Below are 21,530 nucleotides of genomic sequence, written 5' to 3' on the forward strand. Positions count from 1 at the left end.
AAACAATTCATCCTCAAATTTTACCTTTAGTTAAAACTAAATCAGGTATCAGGTTTGCATATACAGTAATTCTAAAGCATTTTAAAGCATTTCCACGAATGAGGAAGTGCACTGTTGCCATGCTAGTTCTTCTGAGCATTACAGTGACGCCAAAACTTGCCTCTAAAAGTTGTGAAAAGCACTTACAAACTCATCGAGGGGAATAATTAGGATGTTTGAATGCATTTGGTAAGTGAAGAGTAACTTTGGAGCGGTGCAAATGAACTAGTTCTGTTTTCTCGCTTTTAAAACGGTAAAAAACAGGTAGAGCGGCTTTAAAAAAACAGCAAACCCCCCCCCCCCAAAAAAAAAAAACACACAATCGGCAAGTAAAGGGTTACCATGACACAAACAATAACATTTCAGGAGCAGATGTCCTTGAGGCTAAACCAAGGACGACGCTCCAATTGCTAATCTCGTATTCCCGGCATGATCAAATCAGCAGGCAACACGTATAAATAAAAGGACAGGAAATGAGGAATCCACATTGGGAGGTGTCAGGGACCAAATGGAGATTCATGGGGACGAGCTAGTGGGGAAGACGGCAAAAATTAACTGCAAATAAAAAGCGGCACAGGGCTCCAAAGTCAGGCCAATGTAGTGGGTTTGGTGGGAGAAAAATACACATGCACGTACACACCCAGATGAGATGGCCAGAGGAGAATGGGCTGTACTTCGTCATGTAGACAGGGGCTTTTATTTGACACCCAATAGGCGAGCGTCGCACTGGAGAGGCTAAAATATGAGTCTGTGCATGGCCATCAGACTGTCTCGTTTTCCCATCCATTTCGCTCTATAATTTGTTAGCGCCAATGTAAAAACTTTGTGGAGTGAAAGATGGAAATGAGGTACAAAATGGTGAATATGGACGTGGATTCAATTGGGGTTTGGCGGAGTGAATTCTTCAAGTTTTGTATTTTGTTGGTTATGTAAAGCAAAGCAAATGAGCTGTTTTATTTGACTGATGGCTACTTAAAAAAAAACGTGTTCTGAAATGTCAGTTTTTACAGGTGAAGTTGGGTAAATATAATTAGTGTTGTCCCAATACTAAAATTTTAAACTTTATTTCGATACTTAAGAATAGACCACACCGATTTTTTTTACTCAAATGATGATTTTAAAAGACAATATTGTAACAAGACAAAATAATAGTGTTTATTTTTATGGTCTTAAACTAGTTCTGAAAGGCTAAAGTATGTGTTTGTTTTTTTTTTGTTTTTTTTTTTTCCACTATCAATACTTGCTAAAATTAGTATCTACATTTAATACTATTTTTAGTACCAATTCAATTCAGATTTTTGATATTTTTGACCCCCCAACACAATAATAATACAGTATCTGAATGCAGTGACAATATTAGATTAGCAAATGAATGTACTTATGCCAATTTATCTATTTATAACTTTTTAATACATAAAAAATAAATAAAGCTATCGTTTTCTTGTATAAAATAAGTAACTTTCACCCCAAATCACACTTTCATCCACACTAACCTCTCAATATGTGGTTCTGAAATGAGTCTAACAGCTCTCCATACTATTACAAAGGGTTTCATGTGGCTTGAACATGGTATTAATAACCAGCACCCAAGGGTGATAGACAGATTGATCTTTGTGAAATTCTGTAGGATTATTGACCCGCTAGATATCTGAAAAGGATCAAGATTCTAGGCTAAGTTCAGCATTCAAGGAGGATAAGTCCATAATCCACAATGTGGTTGGAGAAAATAGAGTGTGCGATTATATGAATGCATTTGTGGTCATATGGTTGGGAATTATGTAACAATACAACAGTGTGTCTGACATACGTTTTAGCCATTTCCATATGTCGTATTCTCATCTGATAATCCGAATAATCTCTTTGTAAAATAAGTCAAACGTTCCCAAGCAATTTATAGACCTTACAAACTGCAAACCGTATTAATGAGATTTTTAAGAACGAACATGACAGTGAATAAAATTGCATAGTATTGTGTTCAGATTCTTCCTCGAAAGGTTCTCTAAGGACTTAAGTTTAAAAATGTATTTCATCAATGGATATAACATGACTTTTCTGCGCTGTGCCCGCCCCACACTGCCAGCTCAGTCCTTGTTATCTTGGCCTACAAGTTCAGAGGTATAATACTCCCTACAATGGAAGTATAGCTACACTGGACTAGACGGGACTGGACAAAACTATCACAGCGCTTTGATGGCTCGTGTCTCCAGTTGCTAGGCCTATCACAATAACACATTTTGAAGTGCGGTAAGTAAATATAGACGATAAACGATAATACTGAAACCAAACCGTGGAGAATTATCCCCCAAAATTGTTGAAAAATTTGACCTGCATCGATAAATAGCTCAATGCAACACTTAAATAGTTAGTCTGCATCTATAATGAGTCATAGAAGTTCATAATTTAAACTTCTATAACGCAGATTTTCGTAGTAGTAGTACAAAGAAACTATTAACCTCCAAAAAGTATTGTTCCATCTGTCATATACATGGTCAGTAAACATCTCCTGCGTCAGAACTTCAGCGTCATCCCTCTTTTCTTCATCTCTCAAGCTACTACAATTTATTCTACATCCTTAATATCCCTTAATGTACTTTTCAAATGCTACTAAATGTTGACTATACGCCCATAGACCTACCTGTTTCTGCTCCTCTCCCAGCCCGTCCCACATGGAGGCCACGATCTTGGACACGTCTCCGAAGGTGGCGTTGGGGTTCTGACCCTTAATGGCCGCCTGTGTGTCTCTGAAGAACAGGGCGTAGGCGGAAACTGGCTTGGTGGGCTCGTTTGGGTCCTTCTTCTTCTTCTTTTTCTGTTGTTTGGGCTTGGGCTTTAGCATGTCTGATGACGGCCTCTTCTCACCCGTTAACTGAAACGCAAAACAGACTTTATTTTAATCGTGTGGGTAGTATTGGACTGTGTGGAAGTACTTTCTGGGTAAAAGTACACAATGGTAAAGTTTGGGGTATAGATTCTGAACATTAGAATCAGTGGTGGTGCAACATTTTGAGAATATGGACAATTTATATTAACTTACATCGAACAAAAACGTGAGGTTTGTTTGTTTGTTTTTTGTTGTGGCTTGCAGTATGAGGAGTTTAATCTTGGATAAAGTGTTCTTGGGCAAGACACTTACAATCTTATATACGAATCATGGACTGTATATATAAATGGAAATAGCTAATGTGCTAGTTGCCGGGTTCCAAAGAGAAAACGATCATGGATGCGCTTCCGAATCTATAGACTCTGGCTCTAATTCACTTTACACTGAAAAATTATCACCCCTCTTACTGTAACTGCTGCAGTGAGCCTCGTCATTTCGGTCTTAAAATGTTCATATTAACCCGCTCTACATGATCATGGTGTTTTTATTTCGCTTTTTTGTCACTATATCAAGATATGATAATAACAGACAAATCAGGCGCCTTCTTTCCCTGAGGTCGCTCCTGCTGGCGTTAGCAACAGGTTTGATTGATACCGTTGCTAAGCAGGCAGGAAGGGGCGTTACCTTCAACAATCTTGCTCCGGATTGGCTCTTTGGTTGCTATGATACTTTCGTTCCGGAATTCCAAATATGAAATTCGCCCCTATAACTGCTTGCCTCGATAAACTTCCTTTAACTGAAGCCAAACGCTGCCTTTGTCCACTTCTACTATATGGTCTATGATATGAATGCAGTAGTGGCCAGATATGTGGTCAGATATAATGGGAAATGGTCACATTTTATATAGCGCTTTTCCACCTTCAAGGCACTCAAAGCACTTTACATCAAAGAAGCACTCACCCGCTTGCACACAATCATACACCAGTGTACACAAACACTGTGGGCGAGGCGGGTTAAGTGTCTTGCCCAAGGACACAATGACAGTATTCATTTGTAGGAGCTGGAATCACAACGGCTACATTTGTATCGGTGGACAAACACGCTACCAACTGAACTATTGTCGCACTTTTTTTTTTTCTGAAATTTTCTGACCTACAACAATGCGTCGTTACTATATCTTTCCCATTCTTAAATTGAGCAAACCCTGTGATTTTCTTACGTTATTTTTTGTAGGCTTTATTTCTCAGGACAGCATGTAATGGGGCGAAGATTGGGGAGCGTATTCAACAAATTTCCGAGACCCAACATCACACCGCAGCTTGAACTACTCCACTACCGAGCTACTTTTGATTTACTTTTTTTTTTTAATGTTTGCAAGAATTTCCCCTAACAACTTTCTGAACACAAAACATTTTCAAATCTTCCATTTTTAAGTTGTTCTGCAAGTCATAAACTGCGACTTTTCATGCCGTCAGCGGGTGAGAGAAATTTTAAAATCGTCCGCTGTATCTGCCCTGGCTTTGATGTGCCTCTGAATGAATTGGAGAGCGCAAATGGAATTACTTACTGATAGAAAGATGGTAATCATTTTTATCCACTAGCACTGAGAGCCGGAGCCGCGGTGTACGTTTAGGTGGTGGGGTTTTCTCTGCTAAAGGATGCTGTGAGTATGCATTATTATTATGAGCTAACATTAATGGACAGAGTGAAAAATATTGTGGAGCTGACAGATTCAATTATACATTCATTGGGCTGATAAAATACACAGCGTCGCCACGGTGACACTGGTCCAGGGGCCATTTATCACTGCAGATTTACATTTAGTGCGCGAATATAAACAAGTGTTCTTTGCGTATGTGAATATATGGTTTGTATAAGTAAAAAGCAGAGTGCGTGAGGTCATATATATAGTATTATAATGGGAAAGCAATGACAGATGGAGTTGTTGGTTTTAACCCTAGGACTAGGAGGGACTATTACTGCAAATCAACTCTATTCAGTAGCTCACATATGAAGCGTATTTATCTTATTTGGCTCTGTATGACTGGAGTGACTTCCATCTTCATTTCGCCATATGTTTAGAAAATGTAAGACAGTAATTGCGTTGCATCTTAGGTGTTTAATCTTATTCTTATTTGTGCTAAATGACAGGTTTATAGTCTAATCGTGCCAACTATTGTCAAGGTTCTCAAGCAATTCTTAACCGCAGGTAATAATAATACAGATTTTGGTGCCTAAATGATCATTTTTAAAGCTCTTTTTTAGACAGTATTGTAACTTCAACACAATACACCATGTCGTCTTAAACTAGTTCTGATAAAACTCAAGATGAAACAGTTTAAGAAAGGTCATCTGCCCCATCTGACCAACAGTAATCACTCACACATCACACTTTTGCCCAATAGCACAATTATAAGCATACATAGTACCAAAAATTCATATTCAGAATAATAACTATATTCCAGTACAGTTATAGACATTTAAGATTTTTGAGAATAGTTATTTTCTAAAATCTAAAAATGTGAGTATTAAAAATGTGGAATGTAAATGAGAGAGAAAAAACTAACAAAAAAACAAAACACTGCCATTGTGGTAAATACTTGTGGGACTTTTCCTTCTCTAGTTAAAGATATAAAAATGCAAACAAAAACATGAAGCTGTTGTAAACCCATGCTGCCGTTTTTACACGAATATAACGCAACTCAATAAGTATTCGGAAAACAGTACTCTGATCGGACTGGAATACATCACAAAATACATTCTAATGCATTCCAAGTATTCTTCCCAACAATGACCTGACTATAAGGCAGTTGAGTAAATCATGACTACTATGGGACTACACCAGGATGTGTATAAACTACAAATAAGCACATGGTAAAAAAGTACCAGGGTGGCATTACAGTACAGTAAAAACATGGACCTAGGACAACTTTAAGTAAAATGTATAACTAATACGATTATGTTATGAACGCAAAGATTGAAGTTAAACAACACACCTCAACAGCTAAATCTCAAAATGTCATGCCAAATTGAAAACTCCTCACTGCCATCATCCATTCTCCAAGCGCCCAGCCGTACCTTGGCATGAGGATCAGTCTCCTCTTCCTGATTGGAGCTGGATGGGGAGGGCGTGGCCGATTTGCTCCCAGGAGGAGAGGGGGAGCCCACTTGAGGCTTTAGCTGGGACAGGGTGCTCATGGGGTGGGGCAGTATCGGAGCGGAGCGGTTTAGCATTGGGTGCCTACGCTCATAATGGGTGGCCTCTGGGTGCTGTTGGTGCAGAGCCATCTCCTGCATCTGCGTGAGAAAAGAACAGCAGCTTTACTACCTGCTCCAGTACCACTGTAAAATAACTACAGTTTAACTAGTCTGAAGCAAGAATGAAGAAAGACATTCATATTTTATAATGACCAAATCGTTTATTAAGAATCATTCGGACGTTTTAACTACTTGAGGTTGATATGATTATTTATAATGATAATAATATGCCTGAATCATTCTTAATGAACTATTTGGCCATTATGAATGACGTCTTTCTTCATGCTTATTGAGGCTGCTTAAAGTGTAGTTATTTTAAAGTGTCGCCCTGCTCCTCAGAGCACACAAATCACATGGGTGTACTGGCCAATGATGGAGATGACAATGTAGTTGAGAACAGAGATGGGTAGTACTCAGTTACATGTACTCATGTACATTTACTTTGTACTTCTCAGAGTACTTCTCTGACACCCTTCATCTACTCCAACTTGAGTTGGACGAGTGACAAAAGCTTCATGTTGACAGTATTAAATGGTTTGAATGATTTTGTTTGTTGCATCGCTCCTTCAGATATGATCACTTTTTTTCCCTCAAACCTTTTGCAGTCCATACTTTGAAAACACTGGATTTTGTGCATTATTTGTTTTGTCCTTTCATTAACTTCCAGTTGAGTCAGATGGAATATGTCCAGACAAAACAAAGGAGTATAGTCCAGTCTAGGGCTGTATGATACTGGAGCCCTAAGATGCACGATGCAATATGAGTGTCAAGAAGTGCAATATCTAGATCACTGCAGTATTTTAATACAACATTCTTTGTTAGACAGTGATCTCATTTCAATGTCCATGCCTTATTTTAAAAGTAAGATTAAGTAAGATAATAAATTCATATACAATGTTTTCTTTTTTGTTTGTTTTTTATTTAAAAACACATTTTCATGAAAAACAGCACATTTCTATCAGATGAAGTTATAATATATTTTGAATGTGATATATATGTAGTTTGTTGTGATGCCGTTTATTGCATCAGACAAAACTGCAATATCCAGATTCTTGCTTTATATTGTTCGGCCTTAGTCCAGCCTGGTATGTGCTGATACAGAAATAACAACAGCAGTCCTCACAGCTGGAAACCAGATCTCACTTCCAAACCATTAGACTCTCTTTAGTTTAGCTTTAGCAGCTTTACCATCTTGCAGCAGTAGCACCATTAGCAGATATTTAATAATAACCACATCAAACGCTCTTTCCAGAGATTTGCCAAGACAGAAGAGAAACCCGGACCAAAGGAATGCTTTTAATGCCCACACAAATGTGAATGTTTGGCAATTTACAGATCAGAAAGCCATGAACTCGCATTTGTAAGCTTCATGCAACATTTATGTGTTAAATAATACATTAAAACATTAGCGGCGTGCTAAAAAGATCAAATTAAAAGCAGGTTTTAGCATATGAGTTCTTGATAAAAACAAGTTGGGGCTGTGTAGATGAAGTCTCGCCCTCTCTAATCGTAATTGGTCCCAGTAGATTGTCAGAAATGAAAAGCGCACGCTAGCTTTGAAATAGTGCTAATACGCACACGACACTGGGTTCAATGTTCGGAGGCAGAAGGCACTTGTGAACAAAGAGGGTTTTTTTCCTTTTTACATTTTTTGTTTTTTTTACTTTTTTCTTGCATTCCAAATAACCCAGCTCCTACCTCCTCATCCATCCTCCACACGTCATCTGCAGATTCTAAACAGATTAAAAGACAATTCCTCGAAAAACAGCAAAGTAAGTGGAAAAGGGGAGAGAGGGAGAGAGATTTTTTTTAAAGAGAAAGAAAGAAGAAGGGAGAGAAAAATAGAGACAAAGAGAGAGCGAGAGAAAGATTGAGAGAGAGAAAGATTTTTTAAGAGAAAGAAATAGAAAGAAAAAGCGAGGGAGAAAGAGAAAAATAGATAGAAAATGAGAGAGCAAGGAAAAGAATGATAGAAAGAAAGACTTTTAAAGAGAAACAAAATGGAGAGCGAATGAGAGAGAAAGATTTTTATAGAGATAGAGACAAAGGGAGAGAGGGAGAGAAAGATTGAGAAAAAGTAAGATTTTTAAAGAGAAAGAAATGGAGAGTGAATGAGAAAGAGAATGAGAGAAAGATGTTTTTAGAGAGAAAGAAAGAGGGAGGGAGAAAGAGAGAAAAATAGAAACAAGGAGAGGGAGAGAAATTGAGAGGAAGAAAGATTTCTAAAGAGAAAGAAATGGAGAGCAAATGAGAAAAAGAATGGCAGAGAGAAAGATTTTTTAAGAGAAAGAAATAGAAAGAAAGAGCGAAGGAGAAAGAGAAAAATAGACAGAGACAATGAGAGAGAGCAAGGAAAAGAATGAGCGAAAGAAAGACTTTTAAAGAGAAATAAAATGGAGAGCGAATGAGAGAGAGAGATTTTTTTTTAAAGAGAAAGAAATAAAAAGAAAGAGAGAGGGAGAAAGAGAGAAAAAAATTGATAAAGACAGAGGGAGAGAAAGATTGAGAGAAAGTGAGATTTTTAAAGAGAAAGGAATGGAGAGCGAATGAGAGAGAGAATGAGAGAAAGATTTTTTTAGAGAGAAAGACAGAGGGAGGGAGAAAGAGAGAAAAATAGAAACAAAAAGAGGAAGAGAAAAATTGAGAGAAGGAAAGATTTCTAAAGAGAAAGAAATGAAGAGTGAATGAGAAAGAGAATAAGAAAGAGAGAAAGATTTTTAAAGAGAAAGAAATAGAAAGAAAAAGGGAGGGATGGAGAAAGAGAGAGAGAAAATAGATAGAGACAAAGAGGGAGAGAGAGAAAAATTGAGGGAAAGAAAGATTTTTTAAAGAGGAAGAAATTGAGAGTGAATGAGAAAGAGAATGAGAGAGAAAAAAATTTCAAGAGACAGAAAGAGGGAGGGAGAAAGAGAGAAAAATAGAGACAAAGAGAGGGAGAGAAAAATTGAGAGAAGGAAAGATTTTCAAATAGAAAGATTTGGAGAGCAATTGAGAAAGAGAATGAGAGAGAAAGAAAGATTTTTTAAAAGAATGAAATAAAAAGAAAGAGGGAGGAAAGAGAAAAGAAAGAGAAAGGGAGAGAGAGACAGAGAGAAAAAAAATGAGAGAAAGAAAGAAAAAAGAAAGAGTGGGAGAAAGAGAAAAGAGGGAGAGAGAAATAGAGAAGAGAGAGAAAGAGATAATTGAGAGAAAGAAAAAAATGAGATAGAGAAAGATTTAAGAGAGAGGAAGAGAGAGAGGAAGAGTGAGAGACAGAAAGAGAGTGGGGAGAAAAAAGAAACAGAGAGAAAGAGAGAGACAGTCAGAGAGAGAGGCAGACTGAGAGAAAGAAAGAAATGAAAAGAGAGTGAGCGAGAGAAAGAAAGAAAAGAGGGAGAACGAAAGAAATAGAAATCCATTAATTTTCCATTTTTCATAGGCGCTTGCTCTTTAAGGGTCCTCAAACCAAGATGCATTGAAAAAGTAATTAATCAAACGTGAATGGCCTATCATAGCTGTAGCAGGCATGTCGTCATAGCAACCGTCTCTCGGCAATAATGTCACCCTTTAATCTGCTCCACACCATGTTTAATATAAGATGTTTCATGGGCCCGCTGGCGTCATCGCACTGCAAATCCAACAAATTCAAGAATACATTTGAGGCGAAGAGCAATTTTGGAAGCATTTTGTGGAGATTTTTCAGAATAAGGAAGGTCACGGGGTGGTTCTTGTTGACATATGAGTCATGACGGTGAAATACTGGTATAATAACAAAGAAATACTGTAATTACATAGACGGCAAAGAATACAATAATACTCATTTGTTATGGAAGTTGATCTGAAATGAGTTTAAAGCGTTAGTCACTGGTTTTGCCCATTATGTCATAGCTTTCAGATGTAACCGGCCTTGTGTTTTGATTGGTCCCTGTCAGTTCTGTTTCATGCAGTTTGAATACAATTATGTGATGTTAGGGCGGGTAAAAATATAGTTATGTAAGGCTTATATAATGAGTTATGAAAAAAATGTAATATGATGAAGCATGCTTTGGCAAAGGGCTGACAAATACAGTTTTACTCAAGGCAGACTTTGAAAACTGAAATATCACAGTGCTCTGGCTCTCCACTGGTTCAACAAACAACAACAAATTCACTATCCGATACTTTGCAGCTGATGTCCTCAATGTTCTCTGTGTGGGGGTGAAGCTAACTAGAGCTAACTGCTCTGTCTGAAGCTCTGTTACTCAAGTTTGAGCTTAATCTGAGTTTTGTTTTACCACAATCGGAGAATTGATTTAGCTGAAACTAAAACAAATGAGGTGATTTTGTACTGTTTAAAGTGGAACTAAACACTAAATCAACTTACACAGTGTTTTAAGCACATTACCTACTGTTCCTTTTGGGCAATTTCTGTGTGCACAAGGTAAATTTGCAGCTTTCTGGTCAAAGACGGTCAAAAATTGATTAGGTGCTGCCTCCATTGGCGATTGCAATGGCTAAGTACTAAGTGACATCATGCAGGACTGTCAGGTGTTTCTGATTATAAACACCTGGCGGCAGGGGCGGAGTTTGAGGCGTGGATACCTGTTAGACCAATCACGCTGTTCTTTATTTCTCCAGACTCTGCCCCTCATCTCCCCTCACTCTTTTCTTTAATCCACAGGCACTCCCCAGTTTAGCAGTTCTATTTGAAATGAGGGATGCACCAATCCAGCTTTTTCATTTAGTTAGAGCTTTAAGCGTCTTCTGGTACCTGAAATCAACCTATACCAGTGCTGAGATTAAAAACAGAATTTATTTCCTTAAACAAAAAAATAAAAAAGAACTTATCTAAATGTGTCATGTAGCTGTTACATATCCGTCAAGTAATTCCAGAACAACTTATATGAGCGTTTTTGGGCCGAACCAGGAAGTACTTCACACATAAGTCCTGTGCTCAGGTCTCTGCACTGGCTCCTGTGGCTCAGAGAATAGACTTTAAAGCAGCTCTGCTTGTGAACAAGTCTCTCCATGGCCGAGCACTAAAGTACATCTCCCACATGTTAGTGCCACATGAACCATCTCACACTCTGAGGACTTCAGAGACCGGCCTCCTGCTGGTGCCCGGAGTCAGGACTAAACATGGGGAATCGGCGTTTCAGTCAAGATGTGAAACAGGCCTCTACTTTGGCAATGTTTAAATCCAGGCTCAAAATGGTGAACCTGAAAGGTTTTATTCTGCACTCTTCTCTTTTAATGTTAATTTTATGATGATTATTTGTGATTATTTATGTTTTGATTTGTGTGATTTTAATGTCTTTCTTATTCTGTAAAGCACTTTGAATTTGTGTACAAATTGTGCTATACAAATAAACTTGCCTTGCCTTGACTATACGACCAGTAAACAGTCTTATAACATTACATCACTGTACAAGTCAAACCGGGATATCGATGAAACCAATATGTGGAAGCCGATATCCAATCCAGGAAGTTTTTCAGAATGGGCGCCAATATCCGATACCAGTAGCATATCGGTTATGGGCAAAGTTTAGGTGTTTACTTTCACTTCACAAGTCCCGCTCAAATAACATTACAGTCACAAGCTAGGTAGCATTAGCCAACAGTCCCTTCTTTTTTTCTCTTATATTGATCACAGGCTCCTGAAAATGCTTTGCTTAAGTTAATTTCATATGATGTCTTGAGTTTTCAGACAATCAATAAGTAAATAACCCACATGATGTCACTGCAAAGTATCAAAGTACCAATACAGAACTACAGACTATTTTATACTATTTTAAAGTCTAAACCAGGATTAAACTCTATATCGACTTAACTTCAGCACGTTTAAAATATATGTACAGCCTCAAACTACTTCATATCTGAATATTAACAACGCAATTTATGACACGAATAGACAGAAACACATAAAAGTTATAGAGCATCTGCAACTTGATAGTTAAATAAAAATAATATAGTAATCAGTGTGCCATTTAGAAGAAACCATTAGCGGCATCGTCTGCACATCAGAGTTAAACAAAGCGATTGTGCTGCCTGTACAAATATTATGAAAGATTGTGACAAAGGTTGTCTGTTGCCATAGGTACAGTATGCTAATTCTTAATTGTAATGTCTGCAAGTCTGTCCTCAAGAGGCAAGACTGCACCACTGAGCACTCCACAAGCAGCCGTCACAGGACTAACAAGTCAATGAGGAGCGCAGAGATTAACATGAAATTATACGACAAAATGAAATGAATGAATTGAGCGAAGGGTTAAAATGAAAGAGCGATCGGGTTTTTTGTGGTATGTCATGATCAGCATTTGTGGTATCGATGTTCAAAACAAGCCTCAGTACATTGCAATTGGTCAGTAGTGTTAGAAGTACTGTTTTTTTACTTAAGTAAAAGTACAGATACCAGAGCAAAAAAAAAAAAAGTAAAAAAAAAAAGTAAAAAGTAAACATATCACAAGAAAAAATCAACTTAGTATTAAAGTAAATAATACCCGTTTAAAATTTTTTAAAAGTAGTATTTGTGCAGATATTGAGGTCTTATGACGTTTCAAATGTAGTGATTTTGATAAAGATTTGTGCTGAATTTCTGTGGAAACAATTGAATCAGTTGGCCTTTTTTTGCAGTAATCTAATTTAATCTAATTACATCCATCCATTTTCTTCCGTTTATCCGGGGCTGGGTCGCGTGGGCAGCAGTCTAAGCAGGGACTCCCAGACTTCCCTCACCCCGGACACGTCCTCCAGCTCCTCTGGTGGGACCCCAAGGTGTTCCCAGGCCAGCTGAGAGACATAGTCCCTCCAGCGTGTACCAGGTCTTCCCCGGGGCCTTCTCCCGGTGGGACATGCCCAGAACACCTCCCTAGGGAGGCGTCCAGGAGGCATCCTGAGCAGATGCCCGAGCCACCTCAACTGGTTCCTCTTGACATGTAGCAGCGGCTCTACTCCGAGCTCCTCCCGTGTGACCGAGCTCCTCACCCTATCCCTAAGGGTGCGCCCGGCCACTCTGCGGAGGAAGCCCATTTCAGCCTCTTGTATCCGCGATCTTGTCCTTTCGGTCATTACCCAGAGCTCATGACCATAGGTGAGGGTAGGGACGTAGATTGACCGGTAAATCGAGAGCTTTGCCTTTAGACTCAGCTCCTTCTTTACCACAACGGACCGATACAGCGACCGCATCACTGCAGACGCTGCACCGATCCGCCTGTCAATCTCACACTCCATCCTTCCCTCACTCATGAACAAGACCCAGAGATACTTGAACTCCTCCACTTGAGGCAGAGACTCACCGCCCACCCGGAGAGAGCAAACCACCTTTTTCCGGTTGAAAACCATGGCCTCGAAGAGATCCGGGCGGCAGTCGAAGGCGGGGACCTCGACGACCGGATCTCCGGACATGGAGAATCTAATTACAAATGTATTAAAAATAAACCTTTTCGGCAGCTCTCAAACAGAAATAAAAAAATACTTTTACATTTCAGTCCTGTTCACAATGTAGCAGAGAAGCAAGTACAGATACTTGCTCTCAAATGTAGTGAAGTTAAAAGTAAAAACTATCCACTTTAAGATGTACTAAAGGAAAGTACAGATATTTAACATTTTTACTTATGTACAGTACTTTATTATTTTTACTTTGTGATGTTCCACCACTGCAATTGCTAAAGTAATAACATAACGTGTCTCTTCATTAATGGATGCAAATAAAATTGAAGAAATAGACTGATTAACAGAGGCAAAGAGACATAACAACTGAAGGTCTCTTGTGTAAAACGCATTATCTGATTTCTAGTTATCAGATTATAGAAGTGCTATGTAAACAGCTCCATCTAATTAATCAGATTCCTTTCTGAACGTCTGTGTAATCCCTCAGTCGTCCAGGTGGGCTCCGTGCCTAAAGAAAATGTTATTCAATTTTCTTTTGCAGTCTTTATGAATGTTTATATGCCAAAAAGGACAAAAATGAAAAAAAAGAAAGAAAGAAAAAAAAAGTGTAGTTATGTATAGTTATAGAGTTATTTTACAATTCTAAATCCAACAGTTCTAACAAATCCACTTTTTTTTCCCTTGGGGTCCCACTGTAGGAGCTGGAGGAAGTGTCTGGGGTGAGAGAAGTCTGGAAGTCCCTGCTTAGAATAAAAATGGATGGCTGGATTAGAGCTAATTATGGGGTGATCCTATTATTCTAGTTATGGGATATTACTGCCGATGTAAAAGTGCCGTTACAATCACACCAATTTAGAAATATGAAGTTTCAGGTTCACTAAAAACTTACTGCCATGTCCTGGGAGCTATAAAAAAGTCCATTTGAAATAAACTAATACAATAATTCCATATATGTTAGCTTTATTTGGATTTGATTATATGTAACTGGGATTAGCAACATGCAAACATCACTGTGTATCTCTGCTCCCCTATAACGAGCATTGTTTACATGTTTTATCATTCCTGTCTGGAGTAACACACTTTTCTGACCTCACTGCATTGCGTATCATACAAAACAATACTAATGATTTCCATTTGTCTTGTTTTGTTTGTAAAATTATCCCTGTGGGCTTTTGCATAGAAATATTACTCATATTTAAGAGTTATTGCACTTCACTAAACACTATGATAAACTACTTAAAAACTTTGTGTATCCTCATTCTGACAGTTTGGGTGTTGTTTTGCTGAGAGCATATCAAAGCCGTGGCCTATATGTATTTATTTAGATTATTTATAAAGTTGGATGTAGAGTTCCCTGGAGGATTGTCAGAGCTGTGCTTAACCTCTGGCAATTTACTTGTTTGTTATACAGCCCCAGGAGAGTAGAGTCCTTTGCAAATACAGGAAAGAGGACAGCAAGCCAAACACTATTATACAAAGTGCGGGTAAAATAAATGACCCAGCATGCCATTTATTTTCTCAATGATTGTATTCTTGCATTTGAAGAGAATGTATTAATCATAAAACAGCATATTTATGAGGCTTTTGTGAAACCCCCTAAAGCTGAATTACCAAACTTACCTCTTATAAATGAGTAAATATTGTTTTTCTAATAGACTGTATATATAAATGGACATAGCTAGCATGCTAGCTGTTGCGTTCCAAATAGAAAGTGAGCGTGGACGTGCTTCCGGCTACATCGACTCTGGCTCCAATTCACTTTACATTGAAAAATTGTTCCTCTCTCTCGGTAACTGTTGCAGTGAGCCTCGTCATTTAAACTTAAAATGTTCGTATTAACCCGCTCTACGTGATCCTGGTGTTTTTATTTTGCTCTTGTGTCCGTAAATCAACATATGAACATTAATAACAGACAAATCAGGCACCTTCTTTCCCCGATGTCACTCTCGCTAGTGTTAGCAACAGCTTTGATTGACGGCGTTGTTAAGTACCTGCTCCCTGCTAAACCAGCAGTGTGGACAGGAAGGGGCGTTACCTTCAACAGCTTTGCTCCGGATTGGCTGTTTGGTTGCTATGATACTCGTGATACTCTCCAAATTCGCCCCTATAACAGTTAGCCTCGATGAGCTTCATTTGACTGGAGCCGAACGCTACGGGTGACGTCACACTCACTTAGTCCACTTCTTTATACAGTCTATGATTTTTCTACACAATAGTGCACTGTAAAAGAAAAAAAAAAAACTGCATCTAAACCTGCCTGCATCTTTTGTTGATCGCAAACTTTTAAGAAAGAGCCTTATATGACCCAATTTGAAAAGCTGTGCATGGGCCCCAAAAATCCTGCATGTGAATACTAATGTGGCAAAGGAAGGAGTTTGATATATTTAAATACCTCATCCTTTCATGGTTTGAAAATAAGTGTTAATTATTAATGATTTTACTGCTTACAGAAAAGAAAAAAAAAGTCACAGGCCATATATAATGCATTATTTCTACTTTATAAACTACTTACGTGTCCATGTGAAAGATGCACAAGACCTACATCCAGTGATTAGTGGTCACAGTAATAGCATAATTTAAGCATTTAAAAGAAGAAAATGTAACATGACAACTAATATATATTTTATTTTACATTCCAAATTAGAAAAATTGAAAAAAAGAACCAAAAAAACAACAAATGTGGATAAAGTCCCAGTGTAAGTTGTCGAATTGCACGATTAAAGTCACTGAACTGGTTATGACTTTTGGCCATATATGAATAGTAGTTTTTGGGGTAATTTTATGCATTAACTCTAATTGAAGTTGGAAAATGTCAAAATATAAACTATCAAGACCACAGATTTACCCACCAGATTGGACAGCACACAGGAAAAATGTAAACTTTTTTTTCCTTTTTTTTCCCTGGGAATCTGAATGTGATTCCCCCTGCAATGTTCTGGCTGTCCGGTCTGCATTCACATCTTGTACATCATAGTCAAATGGGGAGTCAAATAACAAAGGCTTTCCAATTATGGGCAGCACATTGTGAGCCAGATGGAATATCACAGAGCCATTGTTCCGCTGGCCCCCCTCCTGACCTTACCTCCAAAATGGCTTCACAGGACGGACCAATCGCCCGCACCGTTTGATTTAGCTAAGGGGATTTGAACACCAGTAAAGATGAGAGTGCTATCTAACCACAAGGAGATCCACAGCCAGAGTCCTTCACGACTGGCCCACAATTACATTTACGATTGCAATCCAAGGTGCTGCAATAAAAAGTCTACCCCTGGTCAAGAATTCTATTTCAGTGCATTAGCTCAAATTCCAAATAAATTCTCAACGCTAATAGTTGTACACTTACAGGTGGGTTTACAGTAGTAGGCAGTGTAAAGCAAACTTAAAATGCATTGCCTGGCCAAAAAAAGAAGTCACCACCAAAAAAAAAGGTCACCCACTCTAATATTTCGTTGTTCCGCCTTTAGCTTTGATTACAGCACACATTCACTGTGGCATTGTTTCGATAAGCTGTGCAATGTCACAAGATTTATTTCCATCCAGTGTTGCATTAATTTTTCACCAAGATCTTGCATTGATGATGGTCGAGTCTGACACAAAGCCTTCTCCAGCACATCCCAAAGATTCTCAATGGGGTTAAGGTCTGGACTCTGTGGTGGACAATCCATGTGTGAAAATGATGTCTCATGCTCCTGAATCACTCTTTCACAATTTGAGCCCGATGAATCCTGGCATTGTCGTCTTGTAATATGCCCGTGCCATCAAGGAAGAAAAAATCCATTGACGGAATAACCTGGTCATTCAGTATATTCAGGTGTCAGCTGACCTCATTCTTTGAGCACAGACTCTTGCTGAACCTAGACCTGACCAACTGCAGCAACCACAACCTATTTGCTTAGTTACATAGACTGTATATATAAATGGACGTAGCTGACCTGATAGCCGCCATAATCAAAAGCGAAAGCAATCATGGGTGCGCTTGTGGCTCCAATTCACTTTAAATTAGGAAACTATCACCCCTCTCTCCGTAACTACTGCTGTCAGGCTCGTCATTTTGGTCTTAAAGTGTTTGTATTAACCCGCTCTACAGAATCCTGGTATTTTTATTTTGCTACTGTGTCCATAATCAAGGTATGAACATTAATAAGAGACAAATTAGCTTCAATGAGCTTAATTTGACTGGAGCCGAACGCTATTGGTGACGTCACACTCCCTTCGTCAACTTCTTCATACAGTCTCCAGATGGAACTCGGTGTAAAAATTGTTACGCATGTTGATGGGATGTAAATTCAGGGGGGTAATTTAACAAAAGCTTATTGGTGATGATGTGCGAAAAGTCCCCATCTAGTAATACATTGTTTAGAATTACCTATCTATATTTTTAGTTCCAAGTGGCACAAATGGCAAGCTGTCTCGCCTCACAGCAAGAAGGGTTCAGATTTGATTCTCAGGCTGCCTGCGCTTTTCTGTGCAGACACAAAACAAGCAAAACTGGTAAAAAATCTTGCAGCTAAGGAAGTCCTGACCAAGCCTAGCTCAAAATCTGGAGATGGGATTCGCACTAGCATTGAAGGAAGGGTCAGGGACATGAAATTCACCTTTATTTTAATGTTAACCCATTTTATTGAGCGGTCTATTGGTGGTCAATAACGCCTGTCGTCTATATTTAACAAATTTAGCAGGCCACACTAGTTGTAAGATCAGAAGAATCAGAATACCTCCAAGTCCACAGTGTATAAAATATGGCACAACAACACATACATTCCCCTTACATCACAACACAAACCCCTGCAGCGCTCGCAAAACTATTTCAATACGCTCATTTCCGCCTTATAATATCTGCTCTATGTCACTCAGCTCTCCTCTAAGGTCACATCGCCTGGTGCTTTTACCTGCTAATCCATTATAATAGGCCCAGCATGTGTTCCCTGTAAGCCTGCGCCGTTTGAATAGGCTAAAATCCACACACTTCCATTCCCGACTGTAGCCATCTTGTTTGGAGTGATGGCTTATTCACACAGGTCCGCGGCCGCTATTGTAAAATCAGCCGGCGTTTAATTGAAACAAATGACTATAATAATAGAACATTATCCCCGCGGGCGCCCGGTCGTGACAGCTTTAATTAGGCGAGCGTTGCCGACTGATCTGTCTGAAGTAAACACGCCTGGAGGAGGGAGCGGGGCCACTTCTCATTCAGCCTCCGGGCACAGCGCTAACTACTGTGTTCTCTCCTCCTTCATTTCATCCCCCTTTAGCTGTCTCTTCTGTCTATCAGTGCGGCGTACAGATGCCCAAGAGGGTCATTTGCGAGACAGTTATTAACGCTGTGGATTTATGAATTAAACGCTGGTTAAGAATGAAAATGCAGGCAGAATGCTGGGTTGTCTTGCTGTGACTTCAATCTGATGGAAGGCGAGAGGCTGTTTAAAGAGGCTGGGTAGATTTTATTAACAAAGCTCTTATCGAAATGAAAAGGGATTGCGGACTGATCTGAACACATTTTAAATGATTTGCAGCGGTCCAAAGGTATTCCTCACTTTATTAACGCAATTCTAATTATTCACTGCGATGAGTTTGTAAAAGCTTTTCTAGGCTCTTCGCTCACAGTCATGGTAATGTGAACAATGACTAGGATGCTAACAGCGCATCAGCTTTACTGGCGACATTTCTTATCTAACAGCAACTACGATATCAAATTATGATGCATGATATATAGCTGCAGAGAAATATTGCAATAAACAATAATAGTTAAAAGAGCCGATATTAGGTCTTTTTAGCACATGGGCTATCGGTCTTCAATCTTACCCATACCGATATTTAGTTTTTGGTCAATCTACTGCCTAGAAAATACACACAAAGCTTTATATCAACATTTAAATACAAAGAGACAGCTACACCAAACATGACTACACAGCTCTCTTATAGGTTTGTGATAAAATGCGGCTAATTAAGATTTAAATAATGCAAGATAATCCCAGTGAACCATTTTTAAATAGACTGTTTCATTAAAAGACATAAGCTGCGACAAATAAACAGCAGAATGTACCAATAATTAGCTATAAAAGGGACTTATTCACCTCTCCACAGCTCAAATCCTATTGTATTACAACAAAAACATCCCAAATCTCCCCACTTTTGCAAAGAAAAAGTACTCACAATAAATATTGAGCCCCAAAATGTACTGTTCCAGCCTTCATCTACTGAATGATAAGTCAATAATGCATTAACAGGACATACAACAATGTACGGTGCTGCCACATTAATGAGCAATACTTTTATGTCACAGAGAACAGGGAATGTTCTCAGCACACCGGAAAATTTTGCATTAAAAATACTACTTTAGTATTACTTCTGTGTCCAACTAATTTCCTTCATGGGTCAGTTAAGTTTGTAGAAGTCTAAACGAGGGAAACACAAACACAATAGCATCTTTGTGTTTTGATTATATACACCAACATGGTCAATGGAAATCATACAGAACTTAATGAATGACCCGCACAATTTCAATTTCTTTAAATACAAACCAATTATTTCTCTTTCCCGTAATATCACACCTGCAAAACCAGCTAAAAGCTCACTTACACTTTGCCTAAGTCTTTGTAAATAATCAGCATTTGTTCCCACTCACCAACTGTACCCAGCGCTCCATAAAACTGCTTTATTAGCTCTGTAATTGGCGTGGAGTTGCCAAAACAAGACACCGCAAGGTCACCGCGCATCACCGCAATTACAAGCTCGTCAGAAAAAGACATAAAGTTGTGTATCTGCTCCAGCGCTGAACTGTGATCAAGTGACGATTTTGGCAGAAACACAGCAACAGCGCGGAAACTAGCAACTTAAGAACGCAATTAGGAAAAAAAAGTTTGAAGTGAAAAAGACTTTATTCCAACACCTGAAATAGCTACTGTACTCTTCTCAAAGCCAAAAATGTCTGTGCCAACTTTTCTGGCCATTTTATATTGTTTTTTGTTGTTGTTTTGTTTTGTTTTTTTTATAAAACATGGCTATCTTTTGTGTTCACCTACAACTGCCACTTTTTTTATAAGATAAACTCTATTTTCTTTTATTATTTATTCATTAATTATAAAATGGTGAAGTTATAGACAATTTTTTACAAGTTCTGACACCCAAAATACACTCATTTTTTGTGGTGATCCAATGTCCAGTTGATGAAAAAGTAGTGCACTCAAAATTTCCAACAATGCCCCTTGAAAAGTAGTGGGCACCAGTGGTCACTAGACTGGTCAATATAGACCATAATGCATTGCAAGAGTCAGAAAAAACAACAGCGCGGCTACAGGTCTTTAACTGGACACAATACGACTGAATGAAAGCAGACAAAAGCGCTGGTTTATCACACTTTTGATTCTTAACTATGAACAAAACACTCACACACTTAAATAAACCATTAAAGTGTAAAGTTGTTAGCGTTAGCCACTTTCCTTAGCCACTTTCCACTGGAGTTGTTAAAAGAGTGATAATTTCCACATCTCAGATTAAAAAAAGAATAATTTATTTACGTGAGATCCAGCTTGACAAAAATTTGTATGGTTGTATGGTTACTTCATAAATACTTGAGTGCCAGTCAAATCTGATCATTTTTATTTAAAAAAATAAAATGGATTTATTATCATATTTTATTATAGAAATCAAGTTATTAGCCTTTAGACTTTTTTTCACAGCACCCCAATGTAGTGAGGGACTAGGGTGGACATTTGGACATAGCTAGTTTCTTTAATTCTTCAACCAATAGTCTGGGTCTATATGACATTACAACAATTTTTTTAAAGATGAAAATTGTGTTTACAGCTCTTTCCTGGAATCAAATTAATCTGACAAAATATGAATGTGTTTTTAATGGTTATTATTAATATTCAACAACTTGAACTCATCTAAAATTTTAAACACAAACTATAATAACGGACTATAGGGTTTGCTCCAGGGAATGTTTTTTCACCATTCAATTTCTCTCTAAAAGTACAGCTTCAAGTTTTAAAACAATGTCATTATCATCATCAATACCCATCAAATACTCCCTCATAGTACTTATACTTCATTGTAACTGTCT

At 38.3% G+C, this 21,530-nt stretch overlaps 1 protein-coding gene across 3 annotated transcripts in view; it reads right to left on the bottom strand.

Moving 5' to 3' along the window:
* tox2 (TOX high mobility group box family member 2) overlaps positions 1-21,530 on the bottom strand; it is a 183,304-nt gene that overhangs the window by 19,182 nt on the left and 142,592 nt on the right. For 2 of the 3 annotated variants that reach the window (XM_055221931.1, XM_033967359.2), the window contains exons 5-6: positions 5,939-6,157; positions 2,675-2,905 (exon numbers count right to left, since the gene is read on the bottom strand). In XM_055221931.1, the coding sequence (XP_055077906.1) occupies positions 2,675-2,905; positions 5,939-6,157 (450 nt within the window). The remainder of the gene's footprint in view (positions 1-2,674; positions 2,906-5,938; positions 6,158-21,530) is intronic. The other variant, XM_055221932.1, reaches the window with a different exon arrangement.

This window comes from Periophthalmus magnuspinnatus, chromosome 5 (genome assembly GCF_009829125.3).
Source record: "Periophthalmus magnuspinnatus isolate fPerMag1 chromosome 5, fPerMag1.2.pri, whole genome shotgun sequence".
Lineage (NCBI taxonomy): Eukaryota > Metazoa > Chordata > Actinopteri > Gobiiformes > Gobiidae > Periophthalmus > Periophthalmus magnuspinnatus.